At 41.4% G+C, this 18,337-nt stretch overlaps 1 protein-coding gene across 12 annotated transcripts in view; it reads right to left on the reverse strand.

The window, feature by feature from the left end:
* Positions 1 to 18,337, reverse strand: part of RIMS2 (regulating synaptic membrane exocytosis 2) — a 494,921-nt gene that overhangs the window by 618 nt on the left and 475,966 nt on the right. For 11 of the 12 annotated variants that reach the window (XM_072852067.1, XM_072852057.1, XM_072852056.1 and 8 more), the window contains 4 exons: positions 3,454 to 3,595; positions 2,012 to 2,124; positions 1,165 to 1,266; positions 112 to 251 (listed from right to left, as the gene is read on the reverse strand). In XM_072852067.1, coding sequence (XP_072708168.1) covers positions 112 to 251; positions 1,165 to 1,266; positions 2,012 to 2,124; positions 3,454 to 3,595 — 497 coding nt within the window. Of the gene's footprint in view, positions 1 to 111; positions 252 to 1,164; positions 1,267 to 2,011; positions 2,125 to 3,453; positions 3,596 to 17,475; positions 18,049 to 18,337 lie in introns of those variants that run through there. The other variant, XM_072852066.1, reaches the window with a different exon arrangement.

Consider the following 18,337-nt stretch of genomic DNA (forward strand, 5'->3'; position numbering starts at 1 on the left):
TTGAAATAGCAGAACTTGCCAAATGAAGCATGAACAGAAGTTTGAAACTCATTCGGTGAAAACTGTACAGGGTGTCATTTTCAGATTCAGAAGAATATTGATACAAATTACCTGTAAAACTTTTCCTTGGGGACTTTCTTCAAATGATAGAAGTTGCTGATAAAGTGGTTCCAGCGTTTTTCTTGCTACCTTTGTTTTCTTTTTGGCTATGCAGACTCCATTTTCTAATAGATACACCTTTACATATGGTGCTTAGAAGAAAGGAAATAAAGAACAATAAGTAAAGGAGAAGTCCAGATTTTTTGTATAACAGATGCACTGTTCTATCACCATATGATAAAATCTGCCTTTTACTGAATATATAACTTATATGAACAAATCTCCACACACAATATTAACATTTATTCACATGCAAAGCATCCATGCATTTTCTTTACTTTTCTCCCAGGTATAATTTTTTCTTCACTTCTTTTTATACGTCTCTTTTGCCATGAAACAATTCAGATTTTGACCTGGAAAAATCCAATATTCCTATATATAGTATCCCTATACTGTACAGTATGCAAAATAGGCCTGTTAAGTAAATGAATGACTTGCATTGACTTTGGTGAGATTTGGATCAATGCTCCAAATTGTTAATAATTTAAAATTATCTACAAGGTGAAAATCAGTGAAGAAAAGACTCTGACACAATTTCTATTTAGGCAGAAGAGCTTGCTAAAAATATCATTATATTGTCCTTTTCACATAGTGTTATAGGACATCAGAATAAAAATAAGGAGTAAGTATCAAATACTGGTCTAGTTTTTGAGTAGGTACCTATTCCACACCTCTTGTTGATTCCCTCTTCATCCCTAAGATTCCTATATCACATCTTCAGTATATACCTTCCTTCCTACCCCATAACCAACGATATGTTTGCTATTACTAAAATAGTTTTGTGTCTTCTAGTAGCCCAGACACCAGTCTGGGGTTTTTTTTTCCTCCTGAAGTAGGGTTGATTTTTTGTACACCATTTCAATACATTATGCATGTTGGTGTACAATACTGTAATCTACTGATACGTGAATTTGCTAAGTTGAACAGTAAAGCCTCAGAAGTTGGGGGTTTGTTGGATTTTTTTGGCAGAACTCTATTCTTGTTGCTAAGATTTTTCTTCCTTACCTGGCAGTGTCTTTGAACCTGGTTTTACAACAAGGCCACGGGCTCGGATTATTTCTACTTCCAGTTGTCCTTTCTTGTCCATCATTCCCACCTGGATATCTCCTAGACAACAAAAAGAAATCCTGGCATTGTAATTCAGAAATACCTAAATGTATGAAAAGCAAAGGAATTTCTAGGATGAATACATGATGACTTGTATTGTCTGCATTCCACCAATAAGTATGATCTGGATTTTAACACTACTAGCTAATTTAATACTTATCCTCTACACTGCTATTTATGTTAGTAAACAATTAAAAAACCCTGCAATAACATCTTGTCTCCCATTTCCCATGCCCCTATCACTTCAAATTAAATTCTTTTTCTTGTGTTAAGAATTTCATATTTCAAAAAGGCAGCAAAGGAATTAGTACAAAGCAGCTCTGTAAAACTGCTTGAAACCTCTTCACCATGCATCTAGTTTAAGACAAGGTATGAAAAGGTAACTTGTGCATATAAAAAAGTCTGTAAGCACAATAATAACAAACAGTTTTCACCTAAATTCCCATTTTTATTCAATACTACCCAAGTGATTCAGAGAAAGGATTGGTCTCATTAGCCATATTTTAAAGATGGAAAACTGAAGAAGAGAAAAGACTGAATTTTTCAAAGCACGTTTCTACTTTTATGTCTTGATGAGCATCCACAATTATGTTCAACTTTGGATGAGGTTATAGTTTTGGTCTTAACCGAGTTGTTCAAAACCACATGGGAAATCCACATCTACGACTTAGAATCTAGATAATTTCTATGTTCTAATTACCAGACCCAGTAGATTATATCGTATCTACAGGACATAAATTCTTACCCATTGATGGTGTTGCCAAAGTCTGTCGTCCTACAAGCTGGGCAGGACCAAGTCCATCCAGAAAATCACTGAACTGGCTGTCTGCAGCCAACCTCACACCAGGGAAAATCAAACTAAAAAATAATATTTAAAAAAACCAAAAAATAAATACACTTGAATTTGCCCTTTTTTGTTTTCTAGATGTTTTGCATTTAGTGTTTATGTTTTTGGTACTACTGCTCACAAGGAACTTATTTACACTGATAAGATTACAAAACAATTACTGTAATTTTCAAAACTTTACAGTGTTCAGCAAGCAGCAATTCAGCCTCCAGCATATAAACAAACAGGTGAAGGAAGCACTAATCCTAAGTCTAATTTCCACACTAATATTTTTGCATCATGTTCTCTTTTCCCAATATATTAAAGACCACTGTTAATTATTGTAGTATTCATATGAGACCAGTTCAATAAGATACTAATACATGCCCTTACCAGTGATTTAGTTACATGAAGGTAAAATTGCTCATGTTTCTCAGTCAAAGTGAACTCAATGGCTGAATGTCAAATGTATCCAGTGAAATTATTACATTAGACTGAATACTGGCCACTATTTTTAAAATCACCTTTTAAAATCAGCATTCATTATAAACATTTTGCTAAAAATGTTGAGAATGACATCTATTCAATAATGGAATTGAAATCCATTGTGGCAAATGACCAAAGTAACTTAAAATTCAAATTCTTGCCATAAATTATCTGTGACCCACTACAGGGCAACAAGAACTAATGAGATTTGTAATGACCAGCCATAAATAAATGTGCACCTCAAGTGCACATAGTGCATCAACTTGGACGTGTAAGATACATTGTCCAGTATAGGTGTATCATCCAGTGCTGTGAATACCACTAATAAATCTATCCACATTAAGATTTTTCTGGGCAACGTCTTGGATATACCACTCAGAAGGCTTTAAATTGGGCTTTTATGAAACGCATGATACATGACAGTCTCATACTTCTGCCCAGATCATTTCTTCAGGATTAATTAGCAGAATCTTGGAAAAACTCTTAAGCCCAGTGATTGACACCTGGAAATGCTCTGGAAATGCTTTGCTCTGCAAAGCACGGACGTATGCGAGGAGTTTTCAGAAGAGAACCTGTCCTTTTCTGTGTTTTACCCAGTGCACTGCCCCTGCTTCCCCTCCTGCCACGCTGCGTGCTGATGCTCCGACCCACCAGGTGCCTTTCTCACGGCACGGCAGAAATGATCCTCATCCTTCCTGCGCCAACAATGGGAGACTCTTTCAGTCACAGGGGAAGACTTAGGCTTGGTCCATCAATGACACTAGCTTGTGAAGGGAATTCTGACTGAACAGGACGTACAGCGCTCACTGCACTTTTGTCTAACTACCAGCTTCATGGAGAAAAGTCAGGTCACCACAGTTACCACTGCTGCTTACTTTCCCTCAGAGCTGTAGCTGTTCATGCTCCCATCCGTCGACTCCCGGCTGGCCTGACGGGTCATCCAGTTCCTCATCTCCACAGCCAGCCCTGTCTCAGTGCTCCTCTGGACGGTGCTCCGCAGCTTCTTGCCCCCTGCTTCTGTGGAGACAGAAGAGAAGCCCCCATTGCACCGCACTGTCGCAGCTGGGCAGCCCTGCAGGGCATTGCTGCGGGCAGCACACCACTACTCCACGTGGCAGAAACACTCGAAGCCAGAAATTAATGACCTGTACCAAAACTTCCATTTAAAAACTACCATTTTTTTAATAATAGGCAAGCAGCGTCTTAAATCTCTTTTACAGGACCTTAGTTCTGTCACTGCCTGCTTGCCAGGGGCAGACAGCATATGCACAACACAAGTCTGCCCACGGAGGTAACTGTCCATCATCTAGTGGACGATGGACATCAACTGTCCATCCATAGTCTAGTGTGTTTAAAATGTGTTTTCTCTGGATGAATACATCCCTCTTAGGAATTCAATTAAAATGTTACCATTATGTCAAAACCTGCAGTGTCTGAGGAATGTTCTAATTCAGATGAATTATTTGATTTAGAAACATTTGGTCATTATCTGCTAAATCAAGTTACAGATATCCATTAGTGAAGATAGTAAACAACAAATCAAGAACCCTTCCCATTCTTTCTTCTCTATTCATGCTCGTCTCATTTCACTAGCTGCTTTAACTTTATATCTAAAAAATACAGTATTGACTTTTATGCACAATATGAAACTTTATTATGACCTCCAAGAGTAACAATTTTTGTATCTGCTTGCATAGTTTAATTTTAGTTGTAAAAACAGTAAAGTGACAGATAGCTGGGTATCAGACAAGGGAAAAAATACTCAGAACTCAGTATAGTAGCATTTTAGTGTAGGAATTTTGATCAAGACCTCAGCTGGAAGATATATTGAAAGCACCACTGAAACCCCCCCCCCAAAAAAAAAAAGAGAAGAAAGAAATGAGTAGGAATGAAGCTTCAGGGGTTTTGTCATGAATAAGACAGTCACTCCATGTCATTTTCTGATTTTAAATGCTGTTCCCTGCGATGGGGAAGGGAATTCTGTATTCCAATTTCTTTTATCTGTTCAATACCCCCCTGACTTCAGCACAGTGATGTGTGATATACTGATAACATTATAAAAGAACAATAACTCTACATGTACACGACACCAAATAATATCAGAATTCTTAAATGTTGATACAGTGAGGGTAGAGTAATATCCAATATCCTAGGATATCTAGGGACTCGCCCTCTTCTGCAGTTGTTTGTAGCCTCTGCTACCCTTTACACCTTCTCTGGCTCATCGTGTACCAGAGGTCAGAAGAACTGCTGGACCTGTGGGGTTGGTGAAGCTCTAGGGATCTCAGAAGGGAAATGAGCAAAGGAGGAGATTGTCCTGTGATAAGGACTCTCACACCCCGAGGAGAACGTGTGAGCACAGGGCCTGGCTTAGAGTAAGAGGACCTGCACCCTCAGACAGGGAATAGGAGAGGGGCATCAATTTCAATGTCCACACTCAGTGTCACTCTGTCCTACAGGTTGCAGTGTGGGTTGAAGTCTCCCAGGCCCTCAAGTCAGGAGGGATATTAGGTCAAATAAAGAACACAGGAATTTTAGTGAAGTGGGAAATAGACACCCAAAACACCTTAAAATCCACTGGCCCCTTGCCAAAAAAGGGCAATATTTAGCAGTCGTGCTAAATTTTTTCAATATTTAGCAGTCGTGAGACATTTCTATAGCAGTATCATGAGTGCTTCAATCGTATTGCTTATTACAAGCCTTCTACACATTCTGTAAGACCATAACTTTTAATCAGCATATAAAAATAACAGAAGTAATAATTGTCCTCTAGAAGTTCATGAACTTCATGAATTTAGTACCCAACAGAGTGAAAGAATTTTTTTACTACATCAAAACTACTTCTGAAAATGCTCATCAATATCTGGTGCAATAAATACAAATTAAAAAGATACAAGGCTAACATGACATATGAAGAATGAAGGGCAGAAGTCAACGATTTCATTTCTATTGGGTTGTACTGTTCCAAGTGTCTGCTGGTTTTATTATTTATATTAAACTAATGAAAGCTGGCAGCTGGCTTCCAACACTGGTCCAGAGTTGTTCTAAAATCCAATTACTCATATCAAATAAATATTCCCACAAAACTGCCAGGAAAAAATTGTGCTATGGTTTTGTAGAAAAGGTACACTGCGTCACAGTTACATGTGAAAGGCACACAACTCCTGAAGCCCCATGCTCTTTTCATTCAAGTATTGTTACAGGATATTACTCTTCCATTGTAAGAACTCTTTTGATTAGTAAGCATTCATTTTTGTTCAGCCTTGTTGAATGGTGGTCATTCTCGGTTCATTGTTGCAAACATGAATTCTCTCATGCAAATTTAACAGAACATCTCCATCTTGCATGATGCCCCAATCTCTTCATATCATATCTTTCAAAGATTTTGGGGTTTGGGACAAATATGTGTTTGAATATGTGATATGTGAAGGAGTATACAGTAACTTTTATTAATTAGTAAGGCAGATTTTTTTCTGAATTAGAATTATGTCTGTATGCCTTCACTCTAGCAGAATGTTCACAGAAAAAAATCAACACATCTGTTGCACATCAATTTACTGAGAAATCAAGGCACAACTGGTGCAACTGCCATTCAAGTCTTCATAGAGGCATATGTGTAGCTGTTCTTAGCATCCCTCTGAATCTTATTCTTAAGCAGTTTTACTTTCCCGCATTCATTTTAACTGAAGTAAGCCTTCTGGTTCACATGAAGACAGGCCATCAGCCAAGAAGATACAACTTTGATACAGCATGAAAGTTAGGCATGCATAGTATATCCAACTTTTGTATAAATACGGGTGGTAAACAGTAATTATTTTGACCTTACCACTGAATTTAAGGAGGGTTGAAAGGAGGCTATGTGAATAACTGTTTTCTAGTTTTCAACAGAAACAGGCTAAGCTCTCTGATGGTCTCAAAAGAGAAAGATCTGACCTTTCAGCAGTAAGACTCCTAATCATGATGTTGATGCTTCTTGAAATAAGAATTGAAGATTTTAACAGCAAAATGGCAATTTGGAATAGAAGTACAGAATTAAGACCCAGATCACAGGCATGACTCCTGAGACACAGCTTTAGAGATGAATGTTCCTTCAGATTAAGCTTGGCTAAACTAGTATGTAGTAATATACATGAGAAATACCTACACTTGATTGCCCACAATACTAGCAATACATTGGTCCCTGGAAAAATGTAATAAATCAAAAATAATCCCACAATTCCTCAAACAATTTAAAAGCAAAGACAGTATTTACATAATCCATAATTTGTGTTTCATAAATTCAGCATTAAAATACTTAAAAGGTTGCAAGCAGCAATGAAAATGCAAAGTAGTTACTCAACTCAAAGAAATAGCCTTTGGTGCCATACTTCCAAGCTGTAGCTGGTAGAAGATCTGCTTGACGGTCTTACCACTCTAGTAAATCCGAACTGTTTTCCTTCATTCCTGCCTAGAAATTAAAACCTCCTCTGTTGTGCTAATTCAGCTACTTCTGTGGCTGCATTCTGTACTGGACCCAGCCCAAAAGGAACAAACCAACAACATGTTTTAAAGTTGTTCTTTTTCTTTTAAGACAGATCATTTCCCAAAAACATTTGTGAAAACAAACATACATTGAATGAACCCAACTGAGGTGATGCTAATCTCTAGCTAGATTAATAACTTGGGAGTGCATCTGACACTAACATAATTAAACACGTAAGTGGTGCCACTGTAAAAGTGGGGGTTAGTTTTATAATAATAAAGTATATATACATATACACTCACCTCATGCATGCTGTTTTTAATCCTACCAAATCAAAGGATGGGGAAACAAGAGAGTTTAGCAGTGTACTTTGTTGCTAAGTATGTTGCTGACCACCTACACTGAAAATCATTCTACTCACAATTTACTAAACTCTAATAAAGAACATTGAAAATGTTCTCCAAATTAGTATAATCTAATTGCCCTAGAAAGAAGAAATTTCTCTCAAGTCCCCATCACAAAATATGGAATATATTATCTGAAAAACACTAGTTCAGATTCTTGCAGCCATATTGTAAGGAGTGGAATAAATTACCAGAAATAATTGCTTTGGCATTTACGAAAGCACATTCATTCTTACAGTTAATCACACTGGTAATTTAACTAATATGGTTACTGCAAATAGACTCCACAGGCCACATTTTCTAAATTACACATGGAATTATTTGTTCCCACAACTTGGAGTGCAAATCACTTGCAAATTAGGGGGGCAAAACTACTGATATGATCTTCAATATCAGATGAGGACAAGGCGAAAACTGCAGTGAATGCAACAGATTACTTTCTGTGATCTGGGATCTAGCCAGATGAAATCTGCCTCCGGTGGGGAGAAGTGAGAGCTCTCAGCTCACTCTCGGCAAGAGCTTCCAACAACTGCTCACCACCAGGCACAGAGAGAGGACGTGGCTGGCGCAGGCAGAGGCAGGCTGGCTATGCCAGTCCCAGGTGGTACGTGAGCCCTTGGTAGGACTTGTACTGAGTACGGAGCAGCTGTGGCTTCAGAAACACACTCAAGTGCTTGAAGTGCCTCTCCTCTGCCCTCCGCACCTCACCAAAAAAGCTGCATAAAAACTGCTTCAGTATTTTCATTTGAACTCAGAAGTTAGCTGCCTGTAAGTGACCATTTTTCAAGAGTAAAGCTCTTCATGTATCTAGAGATCTGCTCAGGGCATGTTAAGAACAGGTTAGATAAAAATCACGAGACATTTGATCCTACCTAAGAAAAAGGGTAGGTCTCAAATTCCCTTGCAGCTGCACAATTCTGTGTCTGGAACAGCCCAGGTTTTGGCCACATTGAATGAGGCATTTAGCTCTTGTTGAAGCACCACTGGGAACTGCTGAGTTGTTTCTTTCCTTGTGTCACCCACAGACCCCAAGCAGCAGCCACGGATTAGGATCCACTAATTTAAGCAGGCTTTGGGAAATCCAGGTTCCACTGTCACCTCAGTTTGAGAAGCTTTGAGCGCACCTCACCATTCTCAGAGGCCAGTGCTAACCACCAGCTTCGGAAGCATCCTGTTACAGCCCTTCTGATGAAGTTTTTTTTCACAGCACACGCCGTAAGCATTTATGAAGCCCAAAGAGCATTTGCAGGGCCAGGGAGAAACTGTAGCCAGGCGCTCTCCCTTACTTTGCACTGGTAAGGAAGAAGGGAAGACGTGTATTCCAGTTCCTGCTCCTATGGATATCTGAATGTAAAACACTGAGAAATTCCAACTGGGATGGGGATGGCCTGCCCTGGTAGCCCAAAAGCAGAGCTGCCTTCAGTAGGGAAGCTCTGCAGTATGGGAGCAGCCAGGTTTGGAAAGTCTGAGAGAGCCTGGACTGACAGCCTCAGTTTGCACTATGCATTTTCAAACTTCTTGGGAGGCCTCATTAGTTTTTAATTTTCAGTCAAGAAATACTTCTTCACTTCTGTCCTGTGCCTTTGTGTTTCCTCCTCTCTCTTTCCTCTGGCCATTCTGGAAGCATGGTTAATTAAGATTAAAGTTAATTAAGACGGCACCTAAGAAAAAGTGAAAGAAAGAGAGAACTGAATGAAATAGTCAACTTCAAAACTGTTGCTTGAGCTTCTGGTCAAAGACTGGTATGAAGCTTTCAGGTCCCATTCTTGATGAATTCCCATATACAGGATCTGAGGCAGCCATCACAAATCTCGGTTGTTACTGGGATATAAAGCTTTGGCCAGACTGCAGCATCCTTTGTCTGTATTTCATTTGCCTTTCACGGCAAGGCTGGTTGTACGTTCAATCTGGAAAAGATCCCGCCGGCTTGTTGTGGCTGCATGATGTGAAGTCAGTTTACCACACGCTGCCCCCGAGCAATGCTGTGGTTTAAGGCAGGCACCTGCTCCTTATTCTCTCCCACTTTTTAATGTGTTTAAAGTTGTATTCTGCCACTTTAATTTCACTGCTGTGCTGATGTCCATTCTTCAGTCCTAACTGACTCTTCAGCAAATTCTTAAGAGCATCAGACAATAGAAATCGCTTTTGTCTGCGTGGGGCATCCATCAGTTTAAGCTCCTCAACACTTGTGATCCCAAAAGTTTTTGAAACATTTTTACAAGCCTGAGTTGTTAACAAGAGCTGGTTTTCCACATACATGATAATTACTTAAAGTTCCTGAAATTCCTGCATCCCCTGTATTATTTTTCAGAATCACTATTGAACATGCTACAAATAAAAAGGACAAATGGCCATCTCTGACAGCTTAGAACTTGTTTTCAATACCTGTGCCATGTAACACTCCTTGGAAATCCCAGTTAAGTATATATGCAACCACAGCACAGAGGTTTCCTGCTTGGCCACTGCCTTGACAAAGAATTTACCCTGATAACAGACAGCCAACGCACTGGGAGCCACCCCAGGGAATCAAAACTAAATAACCGTACCTGTAAGGATGAGAGGTGATTTCCACTTCCCTTTCGGTTACTTGGCTCTCACTGTGTAACTACAAACTGGCTACGCACAATTCTGGTTGGATCCTTTGTTTTACAGATGTTGACTACAGATTTTGATTGTAATACACCATAAGTAAATAAACTATTTTTTGTATTTTTTAATCTCCTATTTGGCCCAAGCGAGAGCAAGACATCTCTATTACGTTTATGCTATTTTTTTTCAAATGTATGACTGCAGTGCCAAGAAGGAATGTTTTCTTCAAATTTGTGTAAGATGTATTTCCAGGTCAGCTGCTATACTGAGATTTACTGAGCTAGTAAACAACCCCTTGGCCAGCCAGTCTAACCAAGATCCATAAAGGTTTGAATCTAACTTTCAAAAACACTGTTGTACATTAAGTGGCTCAAATATGGGATTAAAAAAAAGTTTTGTTCTGATGCAATATAAAAATAGCAGACATCAAATGCAGAATTAATACGTTAGCCAATTACTTTAGAAATATACAACTCCTGACAGTGAGATGTGAATCAGGAACACAACTGCACCCAGCCACTCAGGCCCTTCCAGCACTTCTGCAGAAGTCTCTGTTTCTGTTACTGATAAGACCATCGGTTTCCTAAAAGTGGACAGAGGATGCACCTGCCAAAAGCCTCGTAGGATTGCTGTAAAACTGAACAGAGAGATATGACAATGAAGAAACACGCGGCTCTGCAGCCCACAGCTGTATGTCCCACGTGCCAAGTGATCTGAATGAACAGTTTTTCAGGAACCCTCATTCGGACTAGTTACGATCGCCACACAGATAGGTGTTCTTAGCATGCAAATGTAATAGGTCTGACTGTGCATATTTTGTGCATGTGTCAAAACAGAATGGTAGCATTTTATATCCACTTTGTACATCCTGTACAGCAATCTACATGACTACAAAAAGTGCAAAGCAGTGGGAAATCAGTCTCATCCCCAAGCTATTAAAATCCTGAAAAAATAGAGCAAGCAATTTTGTGGAATTACATTCTAATTTTATATACCATTTACATAAGGAATCACTAAATAGGTGCACATCTTCACCACAAGAAATCTTTAAACCCAGTCTGTGATTTCTCCAATGACAAAGGATGACCATCTTAAGTAAAAAGAAACCATCACTGCATTTTTGAGTGCTAATGTTTTTGTGTTTACACGTCCATTCAATTTTCTGGATGCATAGCATTCTTGTGCACTTATTAATAACAATTATCCCATGCAGTGCCAAGAGCAGATTAAAACTTCTGAAACAGTGAAGAGTGTGTATACTGAGGAGCTTAGAATTGCTTTTATTTTCGTATTTTATGAATTGAGAGATACTTTCTAAATATGTAATAATGACAGTAACACCATTCTTTAACCCAAACTTGATTATTTTTAGTATAGCTAGGGTCATTATATACACTATCAGATGGATCTGTGCAGCATTTTTGAATGATGTAGCATGTTGAAACAATTCAACACCCTCTATTAGGGCTTAATGAGATAGACGGTGCCAAGTAGTTGGATGGCTACTGAGATTACACAAATTAGAAACAGTTCTTCCTCCCAGCTTTGTCTTAAGATGAGTAATGATACTATGCAAATATCATTATTTAAATAACCACAGTTCCCAAAACTCTGATCAAATTTCACACTGTAATGCCCCATTTTCAAACTACTCCTGTTAAACATTTACCTCTCCAATTGAAACAACGGCAACACAGCATGCTGCTACTCTGACTGTGCTATTGATCATGCCATTGAAAAATGACAAAATGACAATCACGTAGATATATGTGAGACAGGTTTCTTTCAGGTTTATGTAGGTACCACCTACATAAAGGTACCACCAGAGGTGAAACCTGTCATACACTGTAGCTTCATTGCTTGCTATACAGCCATACCTGAGTTATCTGTTAGCTATTCAGGTACATGCTGCAGTGTAACTAGCAGCTCAGAAGAGAAATACAACAAATATAAGAGAAATACAGCTTTAAAACTCTGTTGGGCATTTCCATCATATAGTCAGGTTGAAGTATGTTGTACTTTGAATGTACAGTCTCTTCTACTTTTCTGTTGATTTTACAGATGTTTCCCAGAATACGTTCCCAGTCACACTCTTTACTTCATCAGTATAACTTTTTCTATGCTTCTTTTTTAAAAGGTCTTACCCATCTTGGCATCTACATCTACTTCATCAGTATAGTACCTGAGTGTGATTGGTAAAAACACTTGGGACTGGAAAGAGAGATGCAAATTGCTGGAAATGCCTTCTGTACTGCCTCCACCCTGGAGTCTGCCCGAGGAGCTGCCAAAGTGGGAGAGACCCAGCCCCACCACACTGACGGAAAGCCTGACTCAGCTCAGCCCCTGAGCAGTGCCTGAGCAGCAAACACAAAAAATTATCGACCACAAACTTAAATGTCATAAAGATTCTGTATGGAATGATTATTATTCCCTATTCCAAGTGATTTTTATCCTCTAAAATGTGGACAAAAATCCTCACAGATGAGCCACCCCACTGTTGCAGGAGATGCGCAGCAGACAATCTCTGGCTTGTTAGCATCAATCAAGCCAAGGTCTTTAAAGCTTCATCCTTTACAGTGGATACCCTGCCACAGGGCTGTATACCCTTCTTTCAAATTCCACCTTGGCTCTGCCTATGAACATTCCACGTACACAAGGTCATCTTTACCACCAAGGCCAAAAAGTAGGCCAATTCCCCCAAGAAGATGTAGTTATTCTCATTTTCTTCATTGCCTGATACTCCCACTATTACTTTATTCTTTTTAAGAGGACAACTTTAAAGCACAACCACTTCATGTGCAGGATTTTCTTCACTTTAATAATTACTTTGTTAATGAATTTATTGTTACTACTTCCCCCATTTTCTATTTCTGGTTAAATTATTGTCTGCTTGTTATTGTCTACTGGGACCTCCAGAGGGACAGTGTGATCTGGCGGCCTAACCACAGGAACAGAATCCAGGAACTGCTGAGCTTTATTCCAGCTCTACCAATGAGCAAATGATTAATCGGTGAGAAATGCCACTGAAGCCATAACAGTGCTCAACTGAGCAGTTCAGCATATATTTAAATAAGTCCCAGTCCTTCACTCACTAGCATCAATGGCAACACTCCTGCTGATACCTATGTGGGATCGAACAACCCCTCGAGCAAGTCTCCCAGATAGTTATCAGCCAGGTGACAGGAGCGTATAATGTGCTTCTATTCCTGCTGAACTCCTGCAGCAACGCTCAGATACTTCTTTCGGTAGACATCAATATGCAAAACTGTAATGTATCTTCTCCTCAACTAACACAACTAAATCTTGCTATTTTTGGCATGATTGTCTTGGGCTGAAGAACATTCTGTGTCTTTTTTTTTTTCAATTGCCTTTTGTTTTTCTGACATACTAGGAGACCAAGATGCTTTCCAGTTCTTTCTGAATTAATTTATGTCTTAAATTATCATAAATTATCTCTTGAATTGTCTTCAGCACCTGCAAAGCATTTGACTTTCCCCTTGAATCTCATAGCTTCGCTACCACCCAAAAACTTTGGCAAAAGAAGCCATTAAATTGAAATACACTCCCTTTTGGCAGGCATAGTTCTGCACGCAGATCTTGCCATGACTAGCAGTTCCATAGCTGCACTCCTGGCAACCTGTTATTTAACAGTTTATATCAACACCTCAGTGTAAATGCAAATCAGAAGTGAATGTAAATAGAGTATAAAAAGGAAACTGTAGTGCAAATTTATTACAGCAAACAATACACGCAGTGTAATTTGAGGAAGCACCAAGTTAACAGTCCCACTCATAAAAATAGATGTGGGCTTTCTAGTGACCACATGCGATCTGAGCCTCTCTCTTCTTTCCTCAGTGCATGTTGGATAACTGTAATTCTTCTCCAGGAACCTTCTTGTACATAGGAATTCACTTGCTCTAGCACATTTTCCAGTTGTCCACAGGAAAGTTTAGTAAACTCAAATCCACTACTTTATATTATGTGCATGAAATTTTGCACTATGACTACAGAGACATCTAAAAGGATGTCACACACATTTACATTAGTCCTTTGAATTCAACGACAAAATTTCCTTTGATTTCAACAAAGCTAGGATGTCAGACAAAATGTGAGGCTTGGGATGCTTCAAGAGTGGCTGGAATTCAGACAGGTACTGATTTGCCCTCTGCACCCCACATCTCTCTTCAACAACTTCCATGTAATTTAAATGTGTTCCAAGCATCACTTGATGCCGAGTCTCACTTTACAATGCAGGCCATGCACTTTATTATCAATGAATATAACAAAAAATGCAAAAGACACCCTTAATAACCTTGATACTTTGATAACATATGTAATTTGCTCTGGTACCATACGAAATGTTAGTTCTGTATGTGCACATGCACACATCAGAAGTAAGCTGATGATGAAAAAACTGATTTTTCCATACCTTTTACTAGACATGGCTACAAATAATAAACTCCTTTAAAAATAAAAAATGTGAATAAACTTGAAGGATTCATGAAACTGATCAGCAAGTAGGAAACGCGAGAGTGAATATCAGTTCCCTGGGCTGTAAACCTGGCTGACCATGGCAAGTTCAGGCCTGCCCATGGCAAGTTCATGGCTGCCAAGTGGAAAACTGCAGCCTTTCCACAACCCGCTTGTTCAGTACATTACAGCTTGGATGTCAGGGCTTAAGAAATCTCCTTCTTTAATCAACTGACGCTCAAATGGATCTTCTCAATCATCATGTTCAAAAATGGTTTCTCCAATTATTTTTATTAATACAGTGTATTGAGTTACTTACTCTTCAGTTACTTCTGAACTTGACCATTACTCATATCCTTTCACACCCAAAGATATACCTATGGGCCAGTGTATTCATTTCAGCAGTTAATCAACAAAAGTCTTCAAGGGAGTATCACAAATAAATGTCTCAACAGGTCAGATTTTCTACTTGTATTAAAAATGTGATTGAGTAGGAAATGTAAAAGCACTCCTAGCAGGTTATCTTTTTTAATCTATCCGTCATACACAGAAATAACTACATCTTGAGGATGGAGAACTTATGAAGTGGGTTTAACACCTATCTTTTTCAGATTAAACTGTAAAAGGGCATTAAGTACATGAACATGGGAGTGCATGTACCACACCCACTTAAGGGCACTGGTGGTACCTAAATATAATTGCATAGAAGCACTCAGAAGACAACAAATTCTAATTTGAGTGCAGAGGTGACTTGCCATCAAAAAAACCCGATTGTGTTTTTTTCTTTATAATCTCAGTGAGTGCACTTCGGAGAAGAGTTTAGCTGTCATGCCTGTCACTCCCTCTGTAACCTGGTATGTCTGAAATCTCAGGTAGTGGAAACTCAGCTCCATAAAAACTGCATAGCAATTATAGCTCTCCTTTTTCATTGGAATTACATGAAATGCATTTTCAAATGTAGCCTACTTCTAAATAGAACCAGATAATGTAAATCAACACAACATGTAAAAAAATTTGTATACCTTCTTTTAATACTTCTGTTTAAGTAACTTGCCAGCACCAACTAAATAAATCATTACAATTACCCTTAAATTAACAGATATTCCCCTACTGACTTCCATATAGTTCATATTTATTTGAACCAGTGAACAGTTTTAAACCTACACAGATCTCAAATGAGGAATAAGTTAAGTGTTTCCTGGAAAAGTAAAGAAAACAGACCAGAACAAAACAAATCAATACTCTGATTTTGAACAGGATTAATGCAATCACTGTAACTAATAATCAGGACTGAAAAGACAACTATTCTGGAATGATAGAGAAAAAAAATCTTTAAAGAATACCTAAGCATGTTTAGCATAATTTATGATATTTCCAGTGTTTTAAAAATGTGTTTTTTCAGCCATAGTGTTTAGTAGCCCATCACAAGATTAAAAATGCCCTCTGAAGCCTACCCTGCAGTGTACTGGCAATATTTTGCAGTTCACTTCATTGTTCAGGGCAGGGAGCAGATGAGAGTACTGAAGGACAGCACATTTCGCTGCAGCGAGCAGCTCCCTTTCTATGGAAAGGGGCAACCTGGCCAGCCCCAGAGCAGGGTCCAGAGGAAAGGCGAGGGCCCACACCTCGGCATTCGCATCAGACAAGGAAAGGTGCTTTGGAGAAAAGGGGCTGTTGCACACGGAAAGATAAATCAAGACGTGTGAAGACTGGGGACAAACATTTGCCGCTGAACTCTCGGCCTGAGATGTGGAAGGTGATACATGCATATGCAGATATTTTAAATACAGATTATGAATGGTGCACATACACAGCTAATACATGTTTGTCTAGCGGCATTGTACAAATACTGATATCTTAATTTGACATTGCTCAAATCGATTGAAGGTGCAATATGCTCCATTAATCTTAATGAAATTAAAAATCTTGAATTAGTTCTGATAAACACTGGGAAGACCATCAGTTCATTCTATCTGTAAACATATTTAAACACATCAGATTATTTTCTTCACGAAACCAGTATTTTTAAAACAAATTCATGAAACACAAGTTCTGTCCTGGGTAGGGTTTGGTGCCATGCTCAACTGTATATGTACATTTGTTACAAACATTCTGAACAGTAACTGGAACTTTTTATTTTTCAGGTTTTTTGATAGCTAGCTTAGGTTTTGTTGTTTTCTTTTTTTTTTTTGGCCACAGTTATACAGAAAATCCATTGCATTTCTCTTCTTTGTTATGTAAAGTTCTGGGCCTGCAACAAATTATATGGAAATTACACAGGTGCTTTACTGGTTGGACTTACTTTTATGAGTAGAGATTAACTGTGAGTGAGACCTGCAAGGTCTACTTGTACGCATAGCCTCCTACCTACCCTGCTGTTCCTCAGAAAAAGTTAAACAGGGCCAGTATTTAATTGTTCAAATCTGGCGTTCTTTGTAAATTGTGTTGTAGTAACAGACAAAGGATACCTGAGCAAGCCCATGTAGTGTCAGAAAACCACCCGTGAGGAAGCGTGGTTTGTTTTCCTTACGAATGAGCAGAAAATGGAAAGCCCCTCTACCCCATTTTTTTCAACATAACTGAAACTCAGCTAATAACTTCATTTCCAATGTGATGATAAGCATCATCTTTTAAATCACACCTCATTCTCCAGTTACAAGCACTGTGTCACCAACCCCTCTCTCAACACAAGTAACTCTCCGGGAGCCGCGTCCCCGCACCGAGCTCCGCGCCCCGCACCGCGCTCCGCGCCCCGCACCGCCGCCCGCCCGCCTGCCGGGACGGGGCCGGGGCCGGGGCCGGGGCCAGGGGCGCCCGACCCCCGGCCCTTCCCGGCGGGCTGCCGCTGCGTGCCCGCCCCATCCCCGGGAGCGACCCAGAGCCCCCCGCGGGACCGCGGCCGGGGGCCCCTCCCCGCGCACACCTGCCGCCGCCCGCCCCGGCCCCGGCCCCGGCCCGCCACGGCCCCTCACCTCCGTCCTCCTCCTCCAGGGAGTTCATGCAGGGGAAGTAGACCGCCAGCGCCTCGAAGGAGGCGGAGAGGCTGCTCCGGCTCTGCGACCGCTGCATGCTGCGCCCGCCGGCCGCCGTCTGCCGGCCCATCTTGGCCGAGCGGCACCCGCCTTTGGCGCGGTACAAGAAGCGCGGCGTCTTGGCGGCGGGCGGTGCGGAGCGGCGCGGGGCGGGGCGGGGCAGGGGCAGCAGCGGCGGCGGCAGCGGCGGCGGCGGCGGAGCGGCGCGGAGCCGGTCCGCGGGCGCTCTGTGCCGCGGGGGGCTGAGGGCGGCGAGGAGCGCTGGGCGGGCTGCGCGCCGCGGAGCCCCGCTCTGCCCGGCTCTGCCCGGCTCTGCCCCGCTCTGCCCCGCTGCCTCCGCCGGCTCCGCTGCTCACGGCGGGGCGGGCAGCCGCAGCCAGCACGGGGCCGCCTATCAGCGGGGTGAGCCGTCAGCCGGCGGCGTAAGTCACCGGGGCGGGGGGGACGGCTCCCGTCGTGCGAGCCTCGCCGGCGGGACTGTAAATACCGACCGCGCCGGAGGGAGGATCGGGAAGCGGCGCCGGCCGATAGCGGCGGGCCGTCCCGCAGGCACCGCCCGCAAACTTTGTTCCTCCCCGCCCGGTCCCCGCTGGGCCGACGGGTGGCCCCAGCGCGGCAGGAGGCGGGAGGGGAGCGCTGGGCCGGCCGGGGGCCGAGGGGGACGCTGAAAACGGGGAGAAGGCCGTGGGAGGGGTGGCCCCCACGCCTCGCCAAGGCGTGGAGAGCGCCTCAATGGCACCGGGGTAGCCCAGGCTAGTGACCGCTGCCAGCACTCCTGGCTGGCAGGACACACCTGCAGCCA

Source organism: Ciconia boyciana, chromosome 2, assembly GCF_034638445.1.
Source record: "Ciconia boyciana chromosome 2, ASM3463844v1, whole genome shotgun sequence".
NCBI classification, from domain to species: domain Eukaryota; kingdom Metazoa; phylum Chordata; class Aves; order Ciconiiformes; family Ciconiidae; genus Ciconia; species Ciconia boyciana.